Raw genomic sequence first — 22,315 nt, 5'->3', positions numbered from 1 at the left:
TTGTGCTGTCTTAGATGACCCCCCCCCCCCCTTCCATTGAGGTGTTCTCCCTACCATGACAAAGGTGGATAAAGGTGGAAAGATTTCATGTAATCATGGACACCAGTGAAGATCACAAACCTTTGAAGAAAAAAGGTTCAGAGCTCTGTCTAGTGGGTCTAGATGACCCAACTCCCAATGTTAAAGTGCCAAGGATAGAAGAAGGGTTACAGAGGGAAAGCAGAAAATGTTTTGGCCTGAGCTGATTGAGCAACCACTAAACGTTTGCTGGAAGATGACTCGATAGATGCTTGATTTCTTATTTCCTTCTTCTTACCGCAGACGGATCGTGGAGGCGGTGGAGATCCGAAAGCGAGCCCACACTTTTATGAACCGGGATGAGGGTTCATGCTCTCTCATACCTGGAGGAAAATCCTCCAGCAGAAAATGGACATCAATGGGCGGAGTCACCTGTCAAAGTTTGACAGGTGACAATCATCTGTTTTTATATACCTCACATCACCACCACCTGATGATGACTCTGATGAAGATGGAAAACAACAATTGGAACATATCAGGTGTGTGAGAAACACAGCCGTGTCTGACATGGAGAAACCTAAGAAATCAATCAATCAAATACAGACACTGTGAACTTTATTGAACTAATCTATAGATGCTGTTACACATTTGGGTGCTGATCTTGTTGTCGGATCTGTGTGAACATCCTGATTCTGGATGCATGATAACATCAAACTTTCAGATCTGTGCGGAGAACCTGCTTCTACATCCATGTTAGGCTGAATCCAATTTCACTCCCATTCCTACATTTAGCCCTCCAAGTGGAGAGATATGGAGAAAATAGCATCTTCACATCTGGATGTTACTGCCACTCAATGACATCGTCAACAGTCGCCGGTCATCTATGGTAGCATGCAGTTGCCAGCGCTGGAAAAATACACCGTTAACAATAAACAGATTTATAACTATAAAAAGTCATGCAAAAACAAAAAGTCATGACTTACATTTAAATTTAAACTCAAAGAAATGTGTTTCTCCTCTGTGCCACGGGTGCCGCACAGATCAGCTACCAGGGGAGGGTTACCCAGCCTTGAGTTGCTACGGCTTCCCATCATAAAAACTACTCTGGACTTCACTGAAGCTCCAAATGCCCCTACAGTTGGAGCAATAGGGAGGAGCCGTAGGGATAGGCAATACGTTTGGATTCAACCTTAAAGCCTTAGTCACATCTATCCTATAAGTGGACACGGACCGTCTACGAGCAAAACATAGCCAAACCTGTGTGTGGCACTCGGGTGGCCTGCAGGTAATATCAAGGTTGTAGATCGCTCGGTGAGACGTAGAGCAAAAAGGTTCACGTACATTTCTATGGGCAAGTTGTAGCAAACGCTTCAGCAACACACGAGGACTAAGTGAGTCATGTCGTATGGATTGCTCACTTTTTAAACCCCACTAAATCCATTGGCTGCTAGTGCTGTTCACGTAATAAGAGTGCACCCCTTTTCGTTCCTCCTTGGTGGAGCCTGACTGTTAGGAATTAGGAAATTAGCCAATCAGAGTGCAGTTTGTGTGGCCATCCTACAGGCATCTTAGGGGCTCTCACATACAACCTGCACACATTGTGCGTGCAGCATTTCGCTGTGGTGCAAATTACATTATCCCTACAAATATGTCACATTTACCACACGCACAACAATGGTGCATTCCATTTTCATGAAATCCCTTGAGGTGTCCATATGGGCTCAAGGGAACTGCAAGACACGCCTGCATTCCCTGGCTGTGGATCCTGCCTCTGGCTCATCTCTGGCTCGTCTCTGCTCTGTACCTGACCGAGTACCTCGTCTCTGCTCCTGCTCCTACACCTGGATGTGGTTCATGTCTCCGGCTCGACTCGCGCCTTTGACTGTGCCGATAACCACGGCTGGATGAAGCTCGTCTGCTGGACTTTTATATATGTAGTTGTAGATTTAGATAAATTAATTCTTATCTAAGAGTTCTGGTAAATCGCCTGTCCTTCCTGGGGGAGGATCCCTTCTTCATGTGGGCCCCCTGAGGTTTCTTCGTTTTTTCCGGAATCCGTTTTTTTGGGAGATTTTCCTTACCGCGAAGGGGGGTCTAAGGGCAGATATGCCAGTATAGCATAGTCAGTTTGTTAGTTCATTTTAGTATTTTCTTATTGAACTCTTTGTATTCGTGATCCTTTTGAGTTCATGTTTTACTTCAAAGTCCATCGAGACGACTGTTGTTGTGATTTTGGGCTATACAAATAAAATTGAATTGAAATTGAATTGAATTCCCCTTAAGATGTGGCTGCTCCGACCCTATGACCCTCCATGGACTGGACAACCCAAAAACCTGCAGCACCCAAGCGGGTCAACCTGCTTTTAGATCTGCGTGTATGTCCTGTTATTACACGTGTTATCACCTTCACTGAAAAGTCTTTAGATCTGCGTTGACCATCTTGGTGTTAGCAACCAACTGTTAAATCTCTGTGAACCTGGAGCTGTGTCAATGTCTTACTTTTAAATCTGTGTGAACTTTCTGATTGAGGAGTGTCAATTGTCAACATGAAAAGTATTCAAACATATTTTTTTCTGCAAAATGAAACCAACGGCACAGAGCTTAAGACCGCCAGATGTAGAAATCAGTGAGGGCACTGCAGGCTGGGGGGGTTGGTGGTCCAGGATCAGATGGATGGCATGTCTGTTCCAAAGCTTTGTCTGCTTGGTTTGCTTTCCTTCTGCTCTCACTGTGCTGAAAACTCAGACATTCTGACACAAAAGGGGTTTGGCATGCATGCAACAACAAGCACACAGACTTACACAAACACTTCTCCACTGGGAAGGGAACAGCTTTAAAATACTTTTTCACCACAAAGAAGAAACATATCATCTTCACAACCCTGAAATTACGTGGATATGAATAATCAAAAGGACCGGTCTGCACATTTGCTTCTTGCCATCCAGATTAAATGATCATTTACTTGCGCTTGTAAAAGGCTTCTTTACATGTACAGCATGTCATTTGTGTGTGTGACATCTTTTTGAAAACATGTTGCTTTCATTATTCTAATCCACATTTACATGCAAATATTAATTTCACAAATATATTCTTCGTATTTGTGTTAATATCAGCATTTAACTGTTTTTTAAAGGGTCTATATCATGCTTTTCTTAAGCTTTTTAGAGTAAACTATATCCATATATGATCATATATTATCTTTGGCAAACTAAAGAACACATTTTCAACACAGAGCCGCCTCAGCAGTGTGTCTGTGTTTCGCCTACGCTAGCAAACACCCAAACTTTTGCAAAGATGGACGTACATATTGTGCATATCAAATAAAAGTGTTTTTATTAAAAGTGTGTGAGTGTGTTTGCCTGGGGGCGGAGCTGGTAGTGCAACCTCTTCCAAGAAGGGGCTGTTCCTCTCTTTGTGATGTTATAATGTGAGGACCCACTCGTTTTCATGGGCTGGTGCTCAGAGATCAGGTTTTTAGAGGAATACTCAGCAGCAAAATACAGCTTTTGGGTTGTTTATGGAGAGGACGGACCATTATAAAACACTTCAAAGCTAAAAAAGAAGTTGATTTAGCATGATATAGACCCTTTAAAAGGTCCCTCTGCCTTCCATTGGCACAGCCATCACACCATCACACCCAGCAGCTCATGGATGCGGGACAGCCACCCTCCCTTAAGGATGAGTCATGGAAGCCAGAATTTGAGGAATTGTTTGCATGCATCTCTGACTTTTTGAAGGAGTTCAAGTCTTAGGAAGAAAGAAGATACCCCCCTGCCAAAAAAAAGAAAAAAAGAAAGCAAGAACTCCTGCTGTCACACTCAGTCTAAAGCTCTAACCTGGAGTTAGGGAGTTTTGTTGACATATGATTGGCTGATGGGAGGACCGCTGGTGGGGGAATTAAGGGCAATATCGGGGTAAACAAGGAAGCCTGTGAAAGTGATGTATTTAGCATGGTTGCTGTAGGCTCCAAAACCATCTCTTTGGTGGGAGTAGAGCCAGACGACGTCTCCTGGCTTTAAGGCCAACATCAGGCTCTGACTCTGCAGGGCCTTCTCGCCGTGGCTGTCGTCATAGATCATGGCCTGCACCTCCAAGTGGTTCTTCATCAACTTCACAGAGAGCGTCTTCTGGGGCAGCTTGCCCACGTTGAATGAGAAGTAGTACGCCCCAGGAATGCGGCAGGTGAACACCCCCTCTGTGATGTTGAAGTCTTCTCCTATGTTGACAAACGCTGCGTCAAAAGTGATTGGTTGGTGCTGGGGCATTCCGACTGGGTTCAGTCCCAGAATGCTCTGAGTGCGGCCAACAGAGAAGGCCGATCTCCTGTCATCTTCCTCAGCAGCAAGGGCTTGCTCATCCAGTTCGTCTCCGATCAGCTCTTCCTTTTTCTCCAAGGTGTCTTTTGGGTTGGAGCTGGCCTCTTCTCTGTCCCTTTTTTCACCCAGTAGCTGACCATCATCCCGCAGGGGGGAAATAGGGTGTTGATAGTTATGAGTCTGGTAGCTGTAGATGTCAGGGTAGACAAGGTAACCGTTGAAGGTGGTGTAGTGTCCAGTGTTGCTGTAGAGCGCATAGCGAGGGTCACCATGGAGACGGAGCCAGATAGTGTCCCCAAACTCCAGCTGAAGCATGACGCTCTGGCTCTGAACCTGAAGAGGAAGACAAAACCACATTTTTCAGGGAGGAAACAACGGACTAATTATGCAAGTGTTCTTCTTTTATATACGTCACAACCGGAGGAACCGCTCATTTTCGTGGATTGGGACGGGCTGGTGCTCAAAGTAACAGGTTTTTAGAGGAATACTCAGTGAATGGATACCACTTTAGGGCTGTTTACAGAGAGGAATGAACATAATAATACACTTAAAAGCTAAAAAAAAAGTTGATTTAGCATCAAATTCAATTCAAGTAAATGTTCTTTATTTTCAAACACAACCCTATGAAAATAAACACAAGAGTTTAATATAGACAGATAAAACAAAACAGTGTGCTTAAACATGATGATGATCTACATATTTCTATTTACAGTTTTGTTCATGTTATACATTCAAAATTACATTCTGCATAGCACCTTTGTAGAAGTGACATTTTTGATTTTATTGATCATTTCTTGGCTTGCACAGTTCCATCAGTGACATCTTAGGTAGGTTATGTTTGAAAACATTTATTTGTATATAAGCCCATAAGACAGCTCAGAATGTAATTGAAGATTTACCGGATTTAAAACATTTTCTTGAACATTGAAAAATCTCATTTGGACTTTTTCAGATACTAAACTTCAAAGAGTTCACCAGAAAGTCACCATTTCACCAGAAAAGAGGTGTCAGTGGGTGAGTTTTATACTTATGTAATAAATTCATCCTGAATTATGGGTGTGCGCGAGGACATCGGTGCCTGTTCCATCTGTGCTTGTTCCAAGTCATCCAACTCTCCTCCCTCCGGTTTGCTCCACCCGTTGCCAACACCCATTGTTCTGGACTTTGTCACTGGTCTGCCACCATCCCATGGAAACACTGTTATACTCACTGTTATCGATCGTTTTTCCAAGTCCGCTCACTTTATTCCTCTGCCTAACAAACATGATCCCTGTGATAAATTAGGAAACACTGTTTTCACCATATTCATAAATGGGATCGAATTGGATGTCAAACAGTTCTAAATTGATCTGTGGAGTGATAATTAGCTTTTGAAAAACATCCTTTCCATATATTTGAGCATTCGCTCTGGCTTACTCCATGGAGGGTGCCATTTTTTAGTCTCCATGGTAACTACATTCTGATTATGTAAACCAGGTGTGACAGCACAAGTGACAGACCACAGAGACAGAATGGAGCTCCCGGTCTTAATGTTGTAAATTGCTGACTGGAGCCCCTGTGGATGAAGAGCAGGGGAGTGCTAACTCCCACTGTTCAGGTGTGATAGTACCATGGCTTCTGGGATATCCCATACAAACTCAGAACAGCCACGGTCTAACAGCACATAGGGGGTTGAACCACTCTTACATGTGGTTTAGTGGTGGTTATGCTTGAACTGTTGGTTAGCTAGGAACTGGAAGAATAATACCAAATGGTTTTTAGCCTACAACCAGAGAGCATTTAGAAAGACAACTGATTAAGGCCAATGGTAGAGCTTTGAATAATCCAGATCTTAGCTTTGACCAACATGTGAATCAACTAACTAAATCTAAGGAATATCCCTCGAGTGAGACCCTTTCTCTCTAGAGCCAGTGCTGAAATCTGAATCCATGATTTTATTACATCAAGGATAGATTATTGTAATGCCCTCCTTCCTGGTGTAAAGAAAACCACACTAAATCGTGTGCAGCTAGTCCAGAACTCTGCTGCATTTCTTATAATGAAAACTAGGAAGAGGGAGCACATTACACCACTCCTGAAATTCCTGCACTGGCTCCCTGTCAGCTTCAGGGTTGATTCTAAAATTCTTTTAATAGATTTTAAGAGCGTCCATGGTCATAGTCCTTCTTTTATATCCGACTTGCTTTTCACATGTGAACCTCCCAGAGCCTTTAGATCCTCAGGTGAAGGCCTGCTGAAGGTCCCCAGGGTCAGGACAAAAAAACACGGCAAGGCCTCGTTTAGATTCAATCCAATTTCTTTTTTTTAATTTGCATTGCCCAAATTCACAACAACAGTCGTCTTGATGGGCTTCGTATCGGTAATTGAGAAAGTAAAAATATAATCAAAAGGATCATGAACACATAGAATTCAATAGGAAAATACAAAATAGAACTAACAAACGGACTACCGTATTTTCACGCCTATAGGGCGCACTTAAAAGTCATAAATTTTCTACCGCCAGCAGGGGGCGCCCTATGAGCCGGTGCGCCTAATGTGTAGTTGTGTGTCGTTGAAGAAGATGGAGTGAGGGAGGGAGAGAGACGTAAAGGCTAAGTGGAACTTAACTGCAGTGCAACTATCTACATTTTAAAGCCTTCTATGCTCCTACCTCATAATCCTCAACCATTTCAGTACAGTAGGAGTAAGCAGAAAAGCAGCTGGCCCACTGCTTTAAGCTGCTGTTTTCGCTACGCATAGGAGGAAAAATGCAGAGAGAGACTGGCCGCAAGTCTGTGTGTGTGTCTTTGTGCGTGTGTATGTGCTGAAAGGAGCAGAAAGTAGCCGTGACAGCACTTGAGCGTAAGTCTGTGTGTGTGTGTGTGTGTGTGTGCGGAAAGCAGCAGCGTTTTCTAGCACCTCTGTGTCGGTGCTGTGTGTCTTTAGCGCTTGTGTAGGATAAGAAGGAAGGGAAACAGGAGCGCGCAAGTGAGTGACCATTCGGTTTGTGTTATTCAGTTAGGGAGAACAGTAACAAAATAAAACGTTTCCTCTAAAAAAAACAGAGACTGGATGTTTTATTTGTTACTGTTTCAGTTTCTTTCCTTTTGTGTTTGGTTCTTTGTTGGTTTTGGAGAGGTTGTGTTACTTCCTGTTTTATTTTGTAGGGTTTCCTGTTTTGTTGTAGTTTTGAGTTTTACTTTGGTCCCCATCCTTCCTGATTGTGTTCACCTGTGTCTCGTTTGTCTGTATGTATTTAAGTCTCGTCATTCCCTTCCTCCTGTGCTGGTCCATAGTTTATATTTCGGCTCTTCCCCTGTTTCGAGTATTTTATACTGTTTCGAGTTTTTTAGCCTGCTTGTGCAGTGGTTTTTGGTGTGTAGCCTTTTGTTAATATTAAAGCCCCTATCCACCTTGACCTCATGCTTCATCCTCTCTGCGCCTGGGTACTCCCCCAACCACCCGCCGTAACATTATTAACCCACTCTAGAAGCACAGAGGTTCTGAACGGGGCGTTAACGTGCTCGCGCCTTAACACCCGGTGCGCCTTTTGTATGTGTCAAACAAATCCCCCATGACTGAGACCGCGCCCTACCATCCGGTGCGCCTTATGGTCGTGAAAATATGGTAAGCTAAACTGGACATTCCTGCCCTTAGAGCAGGGGTCAGCAACCCAAAATGTTGAAAGAACCACATTGGACGAAAAAAAACAAATATGTCTGGAGCTGCAAAATATTAAAAGCCCTATTTAAGCCTTATAATGAAGGCAACACATGCAATATGTATCTATATTAGCCAACTATCAAAATGACTAAGTTGTTACAAATACATAATGAGCATTAATGATTAAATGTTTATTTGACCTGCAGTGCATTCAGCGGAGAACGACGCGTCACGTGACTGCTCTGTTGTTCAAGTTTAACTTCATTACAATATCAATGAATTATGCTTCATTGCTTTGATAAAATTAAAGAAATGTAAGAAAAAAAATCCGATTTTTGATGTCATCTTTATTCTGAGGATTCGAACAAAAAACATTAAAATGGAACGTGCGTGACGTGCCGCTTCTCTGGGAACTAAACAGAGTGCAATAAAACGCAGCCTGGGTTTATAAAAAATAAAACAGCAGCCTTTTGAAAAGGTAAAGTATATAAAATCAAATAAATACAGTTAAGTTTGATTTCTGTGTAAATGCCAAGCAAGTCAGTGCAAAGGTAAAACAGCAGCATCCTCTTCTTTCGCTGTACATCTCTGCAAAGACAGTCAGCCTGCGCTCCAATGACAGAACAGCTTCAAGCATTTGCGGCGCCTGCAGACTTTCCTTCAGCTCGTTTAGGTGGCTTGTCAGTCATATCCACCAAAAAGTGCAGCTTTTCCAGCCACTCAGTATCTTCCAGTTGCGGGTTGTTCAGGTCTTTGCTTTTCAGGAATGTTTTCACGTGTTCTAAACAGACGACAAAGTGACGGAAAGCGTCACCCCTGGACAGCCATTGGACTGTGTTGTGTAGTAGGAGATCAATGCACGGAACTGACGGTGGTTCATTTACATCAGCCACCTGCCTAGCGGTCCGCTAAAAGTAAAACAAAATAAAAAGCCCTGCTGGTAGAAATGTGTGTCGCAGGCTATGACGCAAATTTTCGTTGAGAGAAATGTTGAAATTGTAGTGGTGGTCATGTGCATTTTAGGTCTGTTAGCAGCAGGGGATTGTGGGATGCGGTCTCCTGATCTTATTAGGGCTCAGCATGAGCGTTTCTGTTTGCCCACGTTTCTTTTTGTATGGCAGTTTTGTTGTTCCACCTTAGTTTATTCTTCCTGTTATGTTGGTTCTTTATGTTGCACCATGATTGTGGGAGGGAGAGAGGTTGATCACTCCTGTGCAATGTTCAATGTGGTGTGTGTTCAAAATAAATGGGCTTGATAGGCCGGAAATCAGACTGCGCTTTCAGCTTCTCTTTTTGTCTCCTCCTCTCTGAGACTGTTCGTAGTCGTGCGGTGTGTGTGACATGGACAGTTCTCCAGCGCTGTCAGTTGATTGACAGCTCAACTTGCTGACAGCTTGACTCCCGTATTTTCCGCTGCAAGTGATGTACCTGCTGGGCGTTACAATATTTATTCTACATATTCTCACAGCATTGGTAAACGTCAAGAATGTTTGTGTCTTGTTTTTCCTCCTACAGAAACCATATTAAAACAAAAAAATATATTTCTCTCCCCCATCTTTTTACATTTTCAAACATTTTTGAAAATGCTCCGGGGAGCCACTAAGGCAGCGCTAAAGAGCCACATGTGGCTCCTTAGCCGCGGGTTGCCGACCCCCGCCTTAGCCCCTCCTTCGCGGTAAGGAAAAACTCCTTAAAAAAACAGATTCTGGAAAAAAAGAAGAAACCTCAGGGGTGTCCACATGAAGGATGGATCCTCCCCCAGGACGGACAGGTGATTTACCAGAACTCATAGAGAAGAATTAACTTATCTAAATCTACAACTACATATATAAAGTCCAGCAGACGAGCTTCATCCAGATGGAGTTGGAGGGACGGAAGAGCCAACTGGAATCTGGAAGCACTCCCAATCTCCAGGAGGGGACAGAGGGACAGTACATGAATCACTGCACCAAACAGAGGCATGAAGAACTAAATGATGAATAATGATCAAGAATAGAGGAGAGAGGAAGGGTAGAAGTAGATGAGAAAAGAGGACAGAACCCCAGTGCACCATAGTTACCCCAGCTTGAAATTCTAGCAGCTACTAACAACTAATAGTTATTGTTCTTCTTCTTTCTCTTTCGGCTTTTCCCATCAGGGGTCGCCACAGCGAATCATCGTTTTCCACCTCACTCTGTCATGGACATCTTCTACCCTAACATTAGCCAACTTCATGTCCTCTGTTAAGACATCCATATATCTCCTCTTTGGCCGTCCTCTTGCCCTCCTGCCAGGCAGCTCCATCTCCAACATCCTTCTACCAATATATCCACTATCCCTCCTCTGAAAATGTCCAAACCATCTCAGTCTGGCTTCTCTGACTTTGTCGCTAACACAGGCAACATGAGCCGTCCCTCTGATGTACTCGTTCCTTATCCTGTCTAACCTGGTCACTCCTAAGGAGAACCTCAACATCTTCATCTCCGCTACCTCCATCTCAGCCTCTTGTCTCTGTCTCACTGCTACCGTCTCTAACCCATAGAGCAGAGCTGGTCTCACCACTGTCTTGTACACCTTTCCTTTGAGTCTTGCTGACACTCTTCTGTCACACAACACTCCTGACACTTTCCTCCACCTGCTCCAACCTGCCTGCACTCGCCTCTTCACCTCTTTTCCACACTCTCCATCACACTGAACTGTTGACCCCAAGTACTTAAACTCCTGCACCTTCTCCACCTCAGCCCCCTGTAACCTAACGCTTCTACCTTGATCCCTCTCGTTCAGACACATGTATTCTGTCTTACTACGACTGACCTTCATGCCTCTTCTTTCCAGAGCAAACCTCCACCTCTCTAGCTGTTCCTCCACCTGCTCTCTACTCTCACTGCAAATTAAGATGTCATCCGCAAACATCATTGTCCAGGGAGATTCCTGTCTTACCTCGTCTGTCAGCCTGTCCGTCAACATAGCAAACAAAAAGGGACTCAAAGCTGATCCTTGGTGTAGTCCCACCTCCACCTTGAACTCCTCTGTCTGACCTACAGCACATCTCACCACCGTCATACTTCCTGAACTACTCTGACATACTTCTCTGCCACTCCAGACAATCTCATACAGTACCACAGCTCCTCCCTCGCACCCTGTCATACGCCTTCTCTAAATCTACCAACACACAATGCAGCTCCTTCTGACCATCTCTGTACTTTTCCATCAACATTCTCGAAGCAAAAATGGCATCAGTGGTGCTCTTGCGGGGCATGAAACCATACTGCTGCTCACAAATCTCCACCTTCTTCCTAAGCCTGGCATCCATTACTCTTTCCCACAGCTTCATTGTGTGGCTCATCAATTTTATTCCTCTATAGTTGCTGCAGTTCTGCGTGTCACCCTTGTTCTTAAAGATCGGGACCAGAACGCTTCTCCTCCATTCCTCAGGCATCTTCTCACTCTCTAGAATCCTATTGAACAAACTCGTTAGAAATTCCACTGCTGTCTCTCCTAAGCACTTCCATACCTCCACAGGTACGTCATCAGGACCAACGGCCTTTCCGCTCTTCATCCTTTTCAGAGCCTTCCTAACCTCATCCTTTTCAATCTCTGCTACTTCCTGCTCCACAACAACCACATCTTCCTCCCTTCTTTCCCTGTCATTTTCCTCGTTCATCAGCTCCTCAAAATACTCCTTCCATCTTTTCTGTACACTCTCCTGGGTTGTTAGCACCTTTCCATCTCTGTCCTTAATCACCCTTATCTGTTGCACGTCCTTCCCATCTCTGTCTCTCTGTCTGGCTAGTCTGTACAAGTCCTTCTCTCCTTCCTTTGTGTCTAACCTGTCATATAGCTCATCCTAAGCTTTCTGTTTGGCCTTTGCCACCTCTCTCTTCACTCTACGCTGCGCTTCCTTGTACTCCTGTCTACCTTCCTCAGTCCTTTCTACATCCCACTTCCTTTTAGCCAACCTCTTCCTCTGGACGCATTCCTGTACTTCCTCATTCCACCACCGAGTGTCTTTACCGTCTTTCCTCTTTCCAGATGACACACCTAGCACCTTCCTACCTGTTTCCCTGATAATCTCTGCTGTAGTTTCCCAGTCATCTGGAAGCTCATCCTGACCACCCAGGACCTGTCTCAACTTCTGCCTAAATTCCTCACAAGTTTCTTGATTCTGTAGCTTCCACCACTTGGTCTTCTTTTCTGTTTTCCCTCTCTTCTTCTTCCTGACCTCCAGAGTCATCTTACACACCACCATGCGGTGCTGTTTGGCTACACTCTCTCCTACCACCACTTTGCAGTCGTTAACCTCTCTCAAATGACCTCGTCTACACAGGATGTAGTCCACCTGAGTACTCCTACCTCCACTTCTGTATGTCACTCTATGTTCCTCTCTCTTCTGGAAGTAAGTGTTGACTACAGCCATTTCCATCCTCTTTGCAAAGTCCACCACCATCTGTCCCTCCAGATTCCTTTCCTTCACACCAAACCTGCCCATCACCTCCTCATCACCTCTGTTGCCCTCACCAACATGCCCATTAAAGTCTGCTCCAATAACAACTCTCTCTCCTCTGGGGATACTGTCGATGACCTCATCCAACTCACTCCAGAATCTCTCCTTCACTTCTAACTCACAGCCAACCTGTGGCGCATACCCACTGACTAGATTCACCATCACCCCTTCAATTTCTAACTTTAGGCTCATCATCCTGTCTGAGACTCTTTTCACCTCTAGAACACTGTTTACAAACTCCCCCTTCAGAATCACTCCTACCCCGTTTCTCTTCCTATCAACACCATGATAGAACAGTTTGTATCCTCCTCCAATACTACGTGCCTTGCTGCCCTTCCACCTTGTCTCCTGCACACACAGTACATCTACCTTCCTTCTCTCCATCATGTCTGCCAGCTCTCTGCCTTTCCCTGTCATTGTACCAACGTTAAGAGTCCCTATTCTCAAACCTATGTTCCTGCCTTTTCCCTTCTCTCTCTGGCCACGGACCCTTCTGCTCCCCTCTTTCTTCCACCAACAGTAAGCAAATTTCCACCGACACCCTGTAGGTTAACAGCATCGGTGGCGGTCGTTGTTAACCCGGGCCTCGACCGATCCGGTATGTCTAAAGTGTTGTGGATGATTCGCATGGTTATTTTGGCAATTTTTACGCCGGATGCCCTTCCTGGCGCAACCCTCTCTATTTATCCGGGCTTGGGACCGGCACAGAGGCAACTGGCTTGCAACCCCTGTGGCTAGATTAACTAATAGTTATTGTTATTAAGTTTAATTTAAACACATTAACATTAAGTTAAATAATCTCTGAATACTAACTAGTCGGACAATAAGCCTGTCCACAGAGGAATGTTTTCAGTCTAACTTTGAATGTAGAAACTGAGTCGGCCTCTCTTCCATGAGCTGGGAGTTTATTCCATAAAACAGGGGCTTGGTGACTAAACGCTCTACCTCCAACCGTACTTTTACTAATTCTAGGAACCACAAGCAGTCCTGCATTTAGTGAGTGAAGTGTTCTCATTGGATGGTAAGGGACTATGAGGTCCTTAATATAGGACGGGGCCATTCCATGTAAGGCCTTATAGGTTAACAGGAGGATCTTGAACTTGATTCTAGAATCAACTGGGATCCAGTGAAGTGAAACTAACACAGGAGTGATGTGATCTCTTCTGCTAATTCCTGCTAACAATCTAGCTGCTGCGTTCTGAACAAGCTGGAGACTTCTTAAGGAACTCTTAGGACACGCTGCTAACAAGGAGTTACAGTAATCCAGTCTAGACGTAACAAATGCATGGATGAGTTTTTCAGCATCACTCTTAGAAAGTAGATTTCTGATCTTAGCAATATTCCACAGGTGAAAAAAGGCAGTTCTACACGCCTGAGATATGTGAGCCTTAAATCCTGGTCAAATAAAGCCCCAAGGTTTCTAACTGTGGAATTGGGGGCTATACTTACACCATCCAGGGAGACTATCCGAGCAGACAGAGCATCTCTGAGGTTTTTAGGACCAAGTATAATGACCTCAGTGTTTCTGGGTTCAGGAGGAGGTCATTAATTGTCTCGATGTCTCTGATGCTGATTAGATGCTACGGGCCTCGTCTGTGGAACAGTCTACCTGAGGATGTGAGGGTCTCATCTATTGTCGAGGTTTTTAAAATGAAATTAAAGAAACATCTTTTTAAATTAGCTTCTAATTTGATTTCATGTCATGTCTCTTTTCCCATTTATATATGTTTTATGATGTTTTATCACATCATTTTATCATTTTATTTGTTTAATCTAGAAATTGTGCTCTTATATTTAGTATGAAATTTTAACATATTTATGTGTTTCATGTCTTCTAGCCAAAATTAGACGGTTTAGGAGTGTCTTCTCCCCCTTGGCTGGGGTGTTTGTGTCTATGCTGACATCCCGGCCAATAGGAGGACAGAGCAGACGGCACCTTCTGGGTTCTCTCTTCTTTAGCTTTTTTTCTTTAGTCATTTCTCTTTTACTTGTGTTTGTTTTTGTGTATTTTATTGTGAGCTTATTTAATTATTTTATTGCATGCATTGGGATTGGTGTTTTCTGCATTCTTGTTTTGTTTTTGTGTACAGCACCTTGAGCTGTTTTGTACATGAAAGGTGCTATTGAAATAAAATTAATTTGAATTTGAATTTAAAGTCTCGGGGAAGAAGCAGGGAATAGTGTTGGGCAGTCTCCTCTCCAATCCAAAAATGTATGTGCACTTTAAACTTCTTTTATCAATCAACTTTGTTTGTGAAGCACTTGTTTTTACATCCCTGATCCAAATGAAAGGGAAAAAGTCACAAAGTAAAATATTGAAACTCAGAGAGATTGCATTCTTGGACTCGCACTTTATTTGTTAATGTTGTAAATTTTCTTTTTTTTTGTCCACGCATGAGAAACGGAGTTTTGATTCATTGTGTATCGAGCACGTGTGAAGAATAGACAATTAAGTTGACTTTGAGATCAGATGGAAGCACAGCCTTTGATTTTGGGTGACCAGTGGAGGGAGGAACCCAAAACAAATTGACCCACAAAAGCTAATAAACTGAACTGGGACAAGACCAAGCGTGTTTAAGTCATTAATTTATTTAAAATACATTCTCAGCCTTTCTAATGTTAACAGAAATATAACCCCCCAAATACAACAACTAATCAAATAGCAAATGATTAAGCAAAAGTTAACAAAGAGAAACCAAACAAGAACTAAACCACTGGAGCAAACGGAAGGAGGGTAAACTGCAAGGTGCTAATTCACCAGAGAAAAACCAGCTTCAGCAGGTTTCTAGGCTGAGGCAGACAGCAGGGGCAGAAACAGGATCCACCCAAAGATCAACCACTCCCGGAGCAGAGGTTTCAGACCAATCCCTTTGAGATTGGTGGAGGAAAAAGCCTCAATCAGCTCTGTATAAAGCTTTCAACTCTACTGCTGCGTTCACACCAAACACGATTCACAACAAATTTGCGTTTCCATTTGGATCCACAGCAAAATGCCCAGAAACAAAAATCGATGCTTATTCAAAATCTTTTTCAGTAACCGCTACCGCCAAATGTTTTTAGCCTCATCGCTACATGAAGCAGTGTCTGTGTATATCTCAAGTCATGATATTTAGAGATCAGGTTGATTTGTTTTGAAGAGCTCGACATAAAGTAATCACGTCTCCATGTCTGGGGGTTATGACATCATTTAGAGAATCTGTCAGTACAGAGAGTTTCACCGTCTGCTGCAATGCTGCATCTGAATGACGAACGCCGTCAGCTGTATTTCTGTGACCCAGTTTGATGTTGCCCTTCATTAGTCCAAGGAGGGAAAAAATAAAATTACACGATCTTTTATTTAATGTTCTGATACTAATAAGAAAAATATAAAGTTTAGGAGGAGAACGATCAGGTTCTTCCCCATATTGATTTTGGACTCCACTCACTGATTGCATAATTGAACATGTTAAAAGCCCAAAACTGAGCCTTTGATTGGTTGACATGCCACAGTTCAGATTTTTTAACTCTGGAAATGCTGAAACACCCAAAATGCACCACAACGCTCAAATCTGGTTGCTGCCAGACAGACACACCGTGCCCTACGCTCAAATCACAGCGCAGAGCCAGAGTGTAGAATCTTTATCATCTTGAAGGGGGCAGTGGAGGAAGGCATGCAAATTAAGGAAGCGTCTGTGATCCCAGCAGAAAGTAGGACATTTGCATAAATTGTAATTCTAAGTGGCTGTTTTTGTAGTCAAAACAATACCATGCAGCACAAAGAGCCAGAGAACATGAAGAGTCAGGGGGGACAGCTTTGGAACTCCTGAAGACACTGTCTGGATCAGTAAACAAGGGCATTCACAAGTGCTTGGTCAAGGACAGAAACTTTGTCAGTAACAATTGATCGCGGACAGAAGTAACAAAAACGACATAGCTGGGCCACAACCACGAACTTGACGGAGCTTAAAGATTGTTGGAATTAGTGAACAGACTACTAAACTGACAAGGAGACCAATTGAGAGGACTGGGAGTACATATATATACAAAGACAGGTGAGATTAATGAGCTTGATTAGGAATGACAGGTAAACATGACAGAGTGTAGAAATCTTTGGTGATTTTGGACTCAAAACAAACACCTGTGAAACTGCGTATGAACCTACCTTCCTCTCCTCTCCAGCGTTTTCCTCATACACAATGGCTTGCACCTCATTCCTGTTCTTCATCAGCATCACAGAAAGGTCTTTGTGGGGGAACTTTCCTACTGTGAAGGAAAAGTAGTACGCTCCCGAGATGCGACAGCGGAACAAGCCAGCTTTTGCGTCAAAATCTTCACCAATGTTGACATAAACCACATCGAAGGTAACGGTCATTTTTGGTCCACCCTCCATGCTGTTAGTGCGAGCCGCCGAGAAAGCTGAGCGCAGCTCTACGTCGTCCAGCAGACGAACCAAAGTCTGCACACCGAGTGGCTGACTCAGGCACAGCAGAGCGACGAGAAGGAGTGGCGGCAGCGGCATGTTGTCTAAGGAGCAAAGACACAAAGGAGTGTTACTTTTCACATTCTAAAACAGCTTAAAACCCTAATCCTAACCCTTTACCCTAACCCTAAACCCTAACCCACTAACCCAGGGCTGGCAACCCATGGCTCCGGAGCCACATGTGGCTCTTTCATCCATCTGTTGTGGCTCCCTGTGACTTTGGAAAATAATGAGTATTTTATAAAAATTCAATTTTATTTTAGTTTGCTCATTTTTCATGGCATTACAAAGGCGCTGCTGGCTCCATACGAAGCGCGTGCCACGTTAAAAACAGCTTCGTAATGATCTCGTATTTATTGGGCGAGAACTGCAGAGCTGATAGCAGGAGGAGACACGCGGGGCGGCTTCAATAATCACTGCGGTTGTCTGGAGGGGTTTTCTGCCGGGGATTTGACGTGCCGCAGGGAAGAGAGCAACTCTGATGACAGAGAGTTTGCGCTTAGTGTTTTTAAACACGCATGTGCATTGATGTACACTGTCAAAAAAAATGTGCAAAATTTGTACCTTTAGAGGTACAATGGCTTGTCACTGGGGCAGTACCCTCAAGGGTACAAATGTTGTACCCTTTTATATAGGTGCGTATCTGTACCCTTTCAGTATGTACCTTTCAAAGGCAAATATGTACCTCTGTGGACTAAATTGTACCTTATAGTGCTATGGTACCATAATGTACCTTTAAAAAAGGTACCAATTTGTTCTTTTAAGGGTACTGCCCCAGTGACAAGCCTTTTGTACCCTTTGATGGCAAATTTGTACCAGATACAGCACATTAAAAGACCAGTATACTGTTTATCACATTTATTAAACATTCAAAACAATTACAATTCTGACAATTCACAGTATGAATGTTTTAAGCTTCACAGTGTCACAACAGGATGCATATATTTACAATTATTAGCAATTTTACAATAATGAAAAATCTATATTTTTCCTTCAGTTCACATTGCATTCATTGTAACTATAACCTTAACATTTGATCAATTGTAAACAGCACATAGCACTTCAGTTACTATTTTTAAACCATTTAATAAAACTTGTGACATTAACAAAAGAAGCACTAGACCTCATTTTAAGTACATCTTTCTACTGCATTCTACATTTTCTAAAAATAAATAAAAAAGTAAACTTAGAACCAAGTTTAAATGCATAATTTAAATAATAAAATGCATAAATGTGATAAGATAATATTGATACGAATTCTAAAAAGAAGAACTATAAAACACACTAAAGATTACCAAGGATTACGTTTATGTCAATACCTAGTAGATCCTCTGCAAGCATCTCTTCTCTTGCTTCTTTGGAGACTTTGGCTAATGGAGCTTTTCTTTGAACAAGCTCAAGCACCTTTGGCACAATACTGGTAAACGCCGTCCTTGAAGCGCTGGCTTAAACTGACAGGTGATGGATGCATTCGGTCAACATCATCAAACAACTGAAAATTGAAAAAAATTAGAAAATTAATCATTCACCAACTAAAAAAAACAAAAGACATAAAACATTCTAATATTCTTTGTTGCCATTTCCCTTTAGTGACCTCATTGTATAAATATTACTTGGCTTGAATGACTATATATTTATATATGGGTTTAGAAAATTACAATGTTTTTACAATTGAGTTAAAGCTGTTAATGGTAATTTTAGCAGATGTCTCAGCTTATATTGACATTCAAAATGTATTTTAAGCTGAGAACTGATTTAAAATGTCACTGACCCCTGAGGTTGTCTTCAAGAAAGGGTACTTCTTTGGTATATCCTCTCGCACCTTGCTGTACTGGATATGCTGGACATTCACATGACCGTCAACGGATGATGCATCCTCACCAATGACAGCAACCACCTATTGGACCAAATTTAAAAGTCCATATTAATAATAAAAAATACAACTGCAAGCACTGATTACTGGGGTTAAAGCACTTTGAGATGATGTTTAAAGACAGTTTGTGCAGAGTGGTTTGGAGTTGATCAGAAATTAACTTCTGAGTTGTAGGCGGGGCTATTGACACAGTAGTTACCCTCTGCTGATGTCCGAACATCCCTTTGTTTACGCCCTCTCCCTCTAGCTTACAGTCCTTCCAACCTAAAACTAACATTAGTGGTGAAACCAAAATGGTGAGCAATATTGAAGCTTTCCGGCCATAGTTTAGATCAAGCTCAGACAAGTATGATGAAGATGTTACTGGATCTGTTTGTCTGCAAGTGGACGCATCAGAATAGAGCAGAGCAGAGGGACTCGGACCCACTTCATTTCATGTGGTGCGTCACAATAGAGACCTTCCTCAAACTGCATTTATTTTGTCTGTTCCTGCTTCATCCCAATTTGAGTGAATACTCAGATGTGCAGTTTTAAACGTGTTCTTTTAAACGTGCCCATCATGAGAAAAATACTGCGACATGTTAAAAATGGGGGACCCACTCCAATGAAAGTTATTTTTTAAAATGTAGCATTTTTATGATGACATATTGTTGTAAGATTTAAGAATAAAACTGTGTTTCTGAATATTTATTTTCTCAAATTGGGATGAATCAGGAGCAGATGAAAAGATGTAATTTGAGAAAGCTTGTAGTTGTTACATACAAGCTACATTTGGCAGGCCACAAGCTCCCTGCTCCGCTTGTCTTCATTCTCCTCGTCTGAGTTGGCATCTGGCTCACATCTATAAGGCTGGATAGCTCCAATATTGCACGCCAATTCTGTTGCTTGGGGGTTGTGAGGGACTGTAAGGTAACGGGAGCGTAAACAATGGCATGATGGGAAGTTAAGGCCGGTTAACTCTGCAAAACAGTCCTGTCAAGAACTTGAAGGTGAATTCCAATTGAACTGCAGAAACCATGTCCCAGAAAACATTTTTCCCCCTCAAAAACTGCATAATCAATGTCTGTCTTTGTATAATAATAATAATAATGGATAGGATTTATCTGCGCTTTTCCAGATGCTCAAAGCGCTTACATTGTGTCCATTATTCATTCACTCCTCATTCATACTTGGTGACGGTAAGCTATGGTTGTAGCCACAGCTGCCCTGGGGCAGACTGACAGAGGCGTGGCTGCCATTTCGCGCCTACGGCCCCTCTGACCATCACCGGGAGCATTCATGCACATTCACACGCCAGTGGAGCCACACTGGAGGCAAGGAGGGTGAAGTGTCTTGCCCAAGGACACAACGACATTTTTTGGCTGGTGGGAGCGGGGATCGAACCGCCAACCCTTCGGTCATTGGACGACCTGCTAAACCACCTGAGCCACTGTCGCCCGTTTAGTCAATATCTTGTTAATTATGCAGAGCTTTGTTGAGGGAAATACAGAAGAATTATATGTATGATGAGGACAGTATTCCAGAATGTATTCAATGTGTTGTGACTTACTCGGTGCAATCTGCTGTTTCCCTAGAAAACTTTAAACTAGTTTGGATGATCTGCCTTACTGCACTGTTTGACAACTAAACTGAATTGGAAAGACAGCCTGACTTTGAATGCTTGAAATGACTTTGTGAAAAGATTATTTACTTACTTTGGAAAGAGAGGTGTCTTCAACTCTGTCTTGTTGTAGGACTGTGTTGTAATATTATGGTGTCATCTGAGTCCACTTCAGTATCTCCACTTGAACTGGTATTGCAGCTCTATGCAAGACAACTCGGCTGATCTGTCAAAGTATTAAAGCTTTCAGTTACTGTAATATTTAAATTAGTATGATAGCAAAAACAAAAAAAGTAAAAACAGATTTTTAAATACTGACCGACTTAACAGTTTAGCAGATTTATTATCTTGTCTAAGACAGCAATAGGATAAAAAACTCATACTTATTTGCCCGTGTTTTGTTCTCCACACTATCCTGTCAAATAAATCATTAACCCTCAGACTCCTATTGATGCAAATATACAATCAAAACTCTTCAGCTCAAAAATGTTCTTAATTTAGCATGTACTTTAAAAGGAAAAACTCAGATTATTTCCCTTGGAAATAAATTCAGGCATCAAAGGGGAATTTACCCAAAACCATTCAAAACAAAATAGATAAATTACAATTTAAAAGAAAAACTTCACCTTCTGGATTTGAATCTTCGGCCAGACAAATTTCCAACACACCAAGGTTTGGGTTTTTCAACAGGAGATCAAAAACCTGCTCATCAACTTCTGTCTTTGAGTCATCAAACACTTTCAAGTCCAAGGTTGGGATGTTGAACTTTTTGGCAGCTGTGAACACAGCAAAATTATGTTTAGAATACAGCACAGAAATTATCTTTAAATTAAAAAGCAATTAAAAAAATCTGTTTGCATCACAGCTGACAGTTTATCCACAAAGTTGACTGATTCCTGTAAAGAAAAAAGCTGGAAATTGTGATGTTTCCACTCACCGCATTCCCAAAAGGATTTGAAGGTCAGCTGAACTTGTTCACTCACAGCTTGCATCTTTCCAGGTGGGAAAAAAAATAATATATTACAAAAAAGAAAAAACATTACAACACCAAAAGGTACCAACACAGCATTTATTCAGATCTAAGCCCTGTTTCAAATAAATGAATACATTTTAAAATAGTAATGGCAAATATACAGTTCACACTAGCTGCCACAGCAATATTGGAGGATTTGTAGAACTGCTAAAAAAAAAAAAACACTGACGACAATGCACTGGCTTCTAAAGACCTACAGATTTATTTCTTGGAAGTTCATTTAAAAAAAATATTTTTTCCTGGTTTATAGATGAGTTTTTGGTATGAGAAATCGTGACGAGTATCTGGAATCACGGACCTCAATTAAAAAAAAATAATCTCTGCAGGAGAATGATCAAAATCAACAATACACAGTATAAACTTCGCTTGACCAACAATGAGCGATCATGACAACCTAAACAGTCTCTGTCACTGTCTTGCATTCGAGAAATGGTGGCTGCGCGCGCACAGCAGCTACGGCAGGCTGACATATAAATGGGAAGGACCGCCATACTGCGGTGTAAAAAAAATAAAACGTTATTGGACTCCTACACATTACAGATTAAAACGATTAACGCATTGAATTCGACGGACCTGATAAATATCAGTAGGAATTATGGAGCTGGTCGTTTCAAAAGAAGCTGGCTTCCTTACTAAGAAAGACAGAAAGAAAAAAAAAGGGGGGGGGGGGCGGCGGCAACAACAACGGTGCATCAACGCCAGCGTACATCGGTAAAACGGCGACAAAATTATCTAGTGAAAAAAATGTATATATTTCAATGTATTTAACGGAACGCGGTACAACACCAATAAAAACAACAGCTTAATTTATTTAATGGCTGCATTTAGCTGAACTTCAAACGGCTGAGGCTAACCGTTAGCAAACTAACTCCTGCTCGTAGTTTTCAATCT

The 22,315-nt window shown here is 42.4% G+C and overlaps 1 protein-coding gene across 1 annotated transcript in view; it reads right to left on the bottom strand.

Annotated features, from left to right (window-relative positions):
- Positions 1-3,510: 3,510 nt before the first annotated feature.
- The window catches only part of c1qtnf4 (C1q and TNF related 4), a 40,448-nt gene continuing 21,643 nt past the window's right edge, over positions 3,511-22,315 (bottom strand). The window contains exons 2-3 of the mRNA XM_023951148.1: positions 16,601-16,962; positions 3,511-4,667 (exon numbers count right to left, since the gene is read on the bottom strand). Of these exons, the coding sequence (XP_023806916.1) occupies positions 3,861-4,667; positions 16,601-16,957 (1,164 nt within the window). The 5' untranslated portion in view covers positions 16,958-16,962 and the 3' untranslated portion in view covers positions 3,511-3,860. The remainder of the gene's footprint in view (positions 4,668-16,600; positions 16,963-22,315) is intronic.

This window comes from Oryzias latipes, chromosome 3, assembly GCF_002234675.1.
Source record: "Oryzias latipes chromosome 3, ASM223467v1".
Taxonomy (NCBI): Eukaryota; Metazoa; Chordata; class Actinopteri; order Beloniformes; family Adrianichthyidae; genus Oryzias; species Oryzias latipes.
Note: the sequence above shows the minus strand (reverse complement) of the source record. Positions and strands in the feature narration are given on the sequence as shown.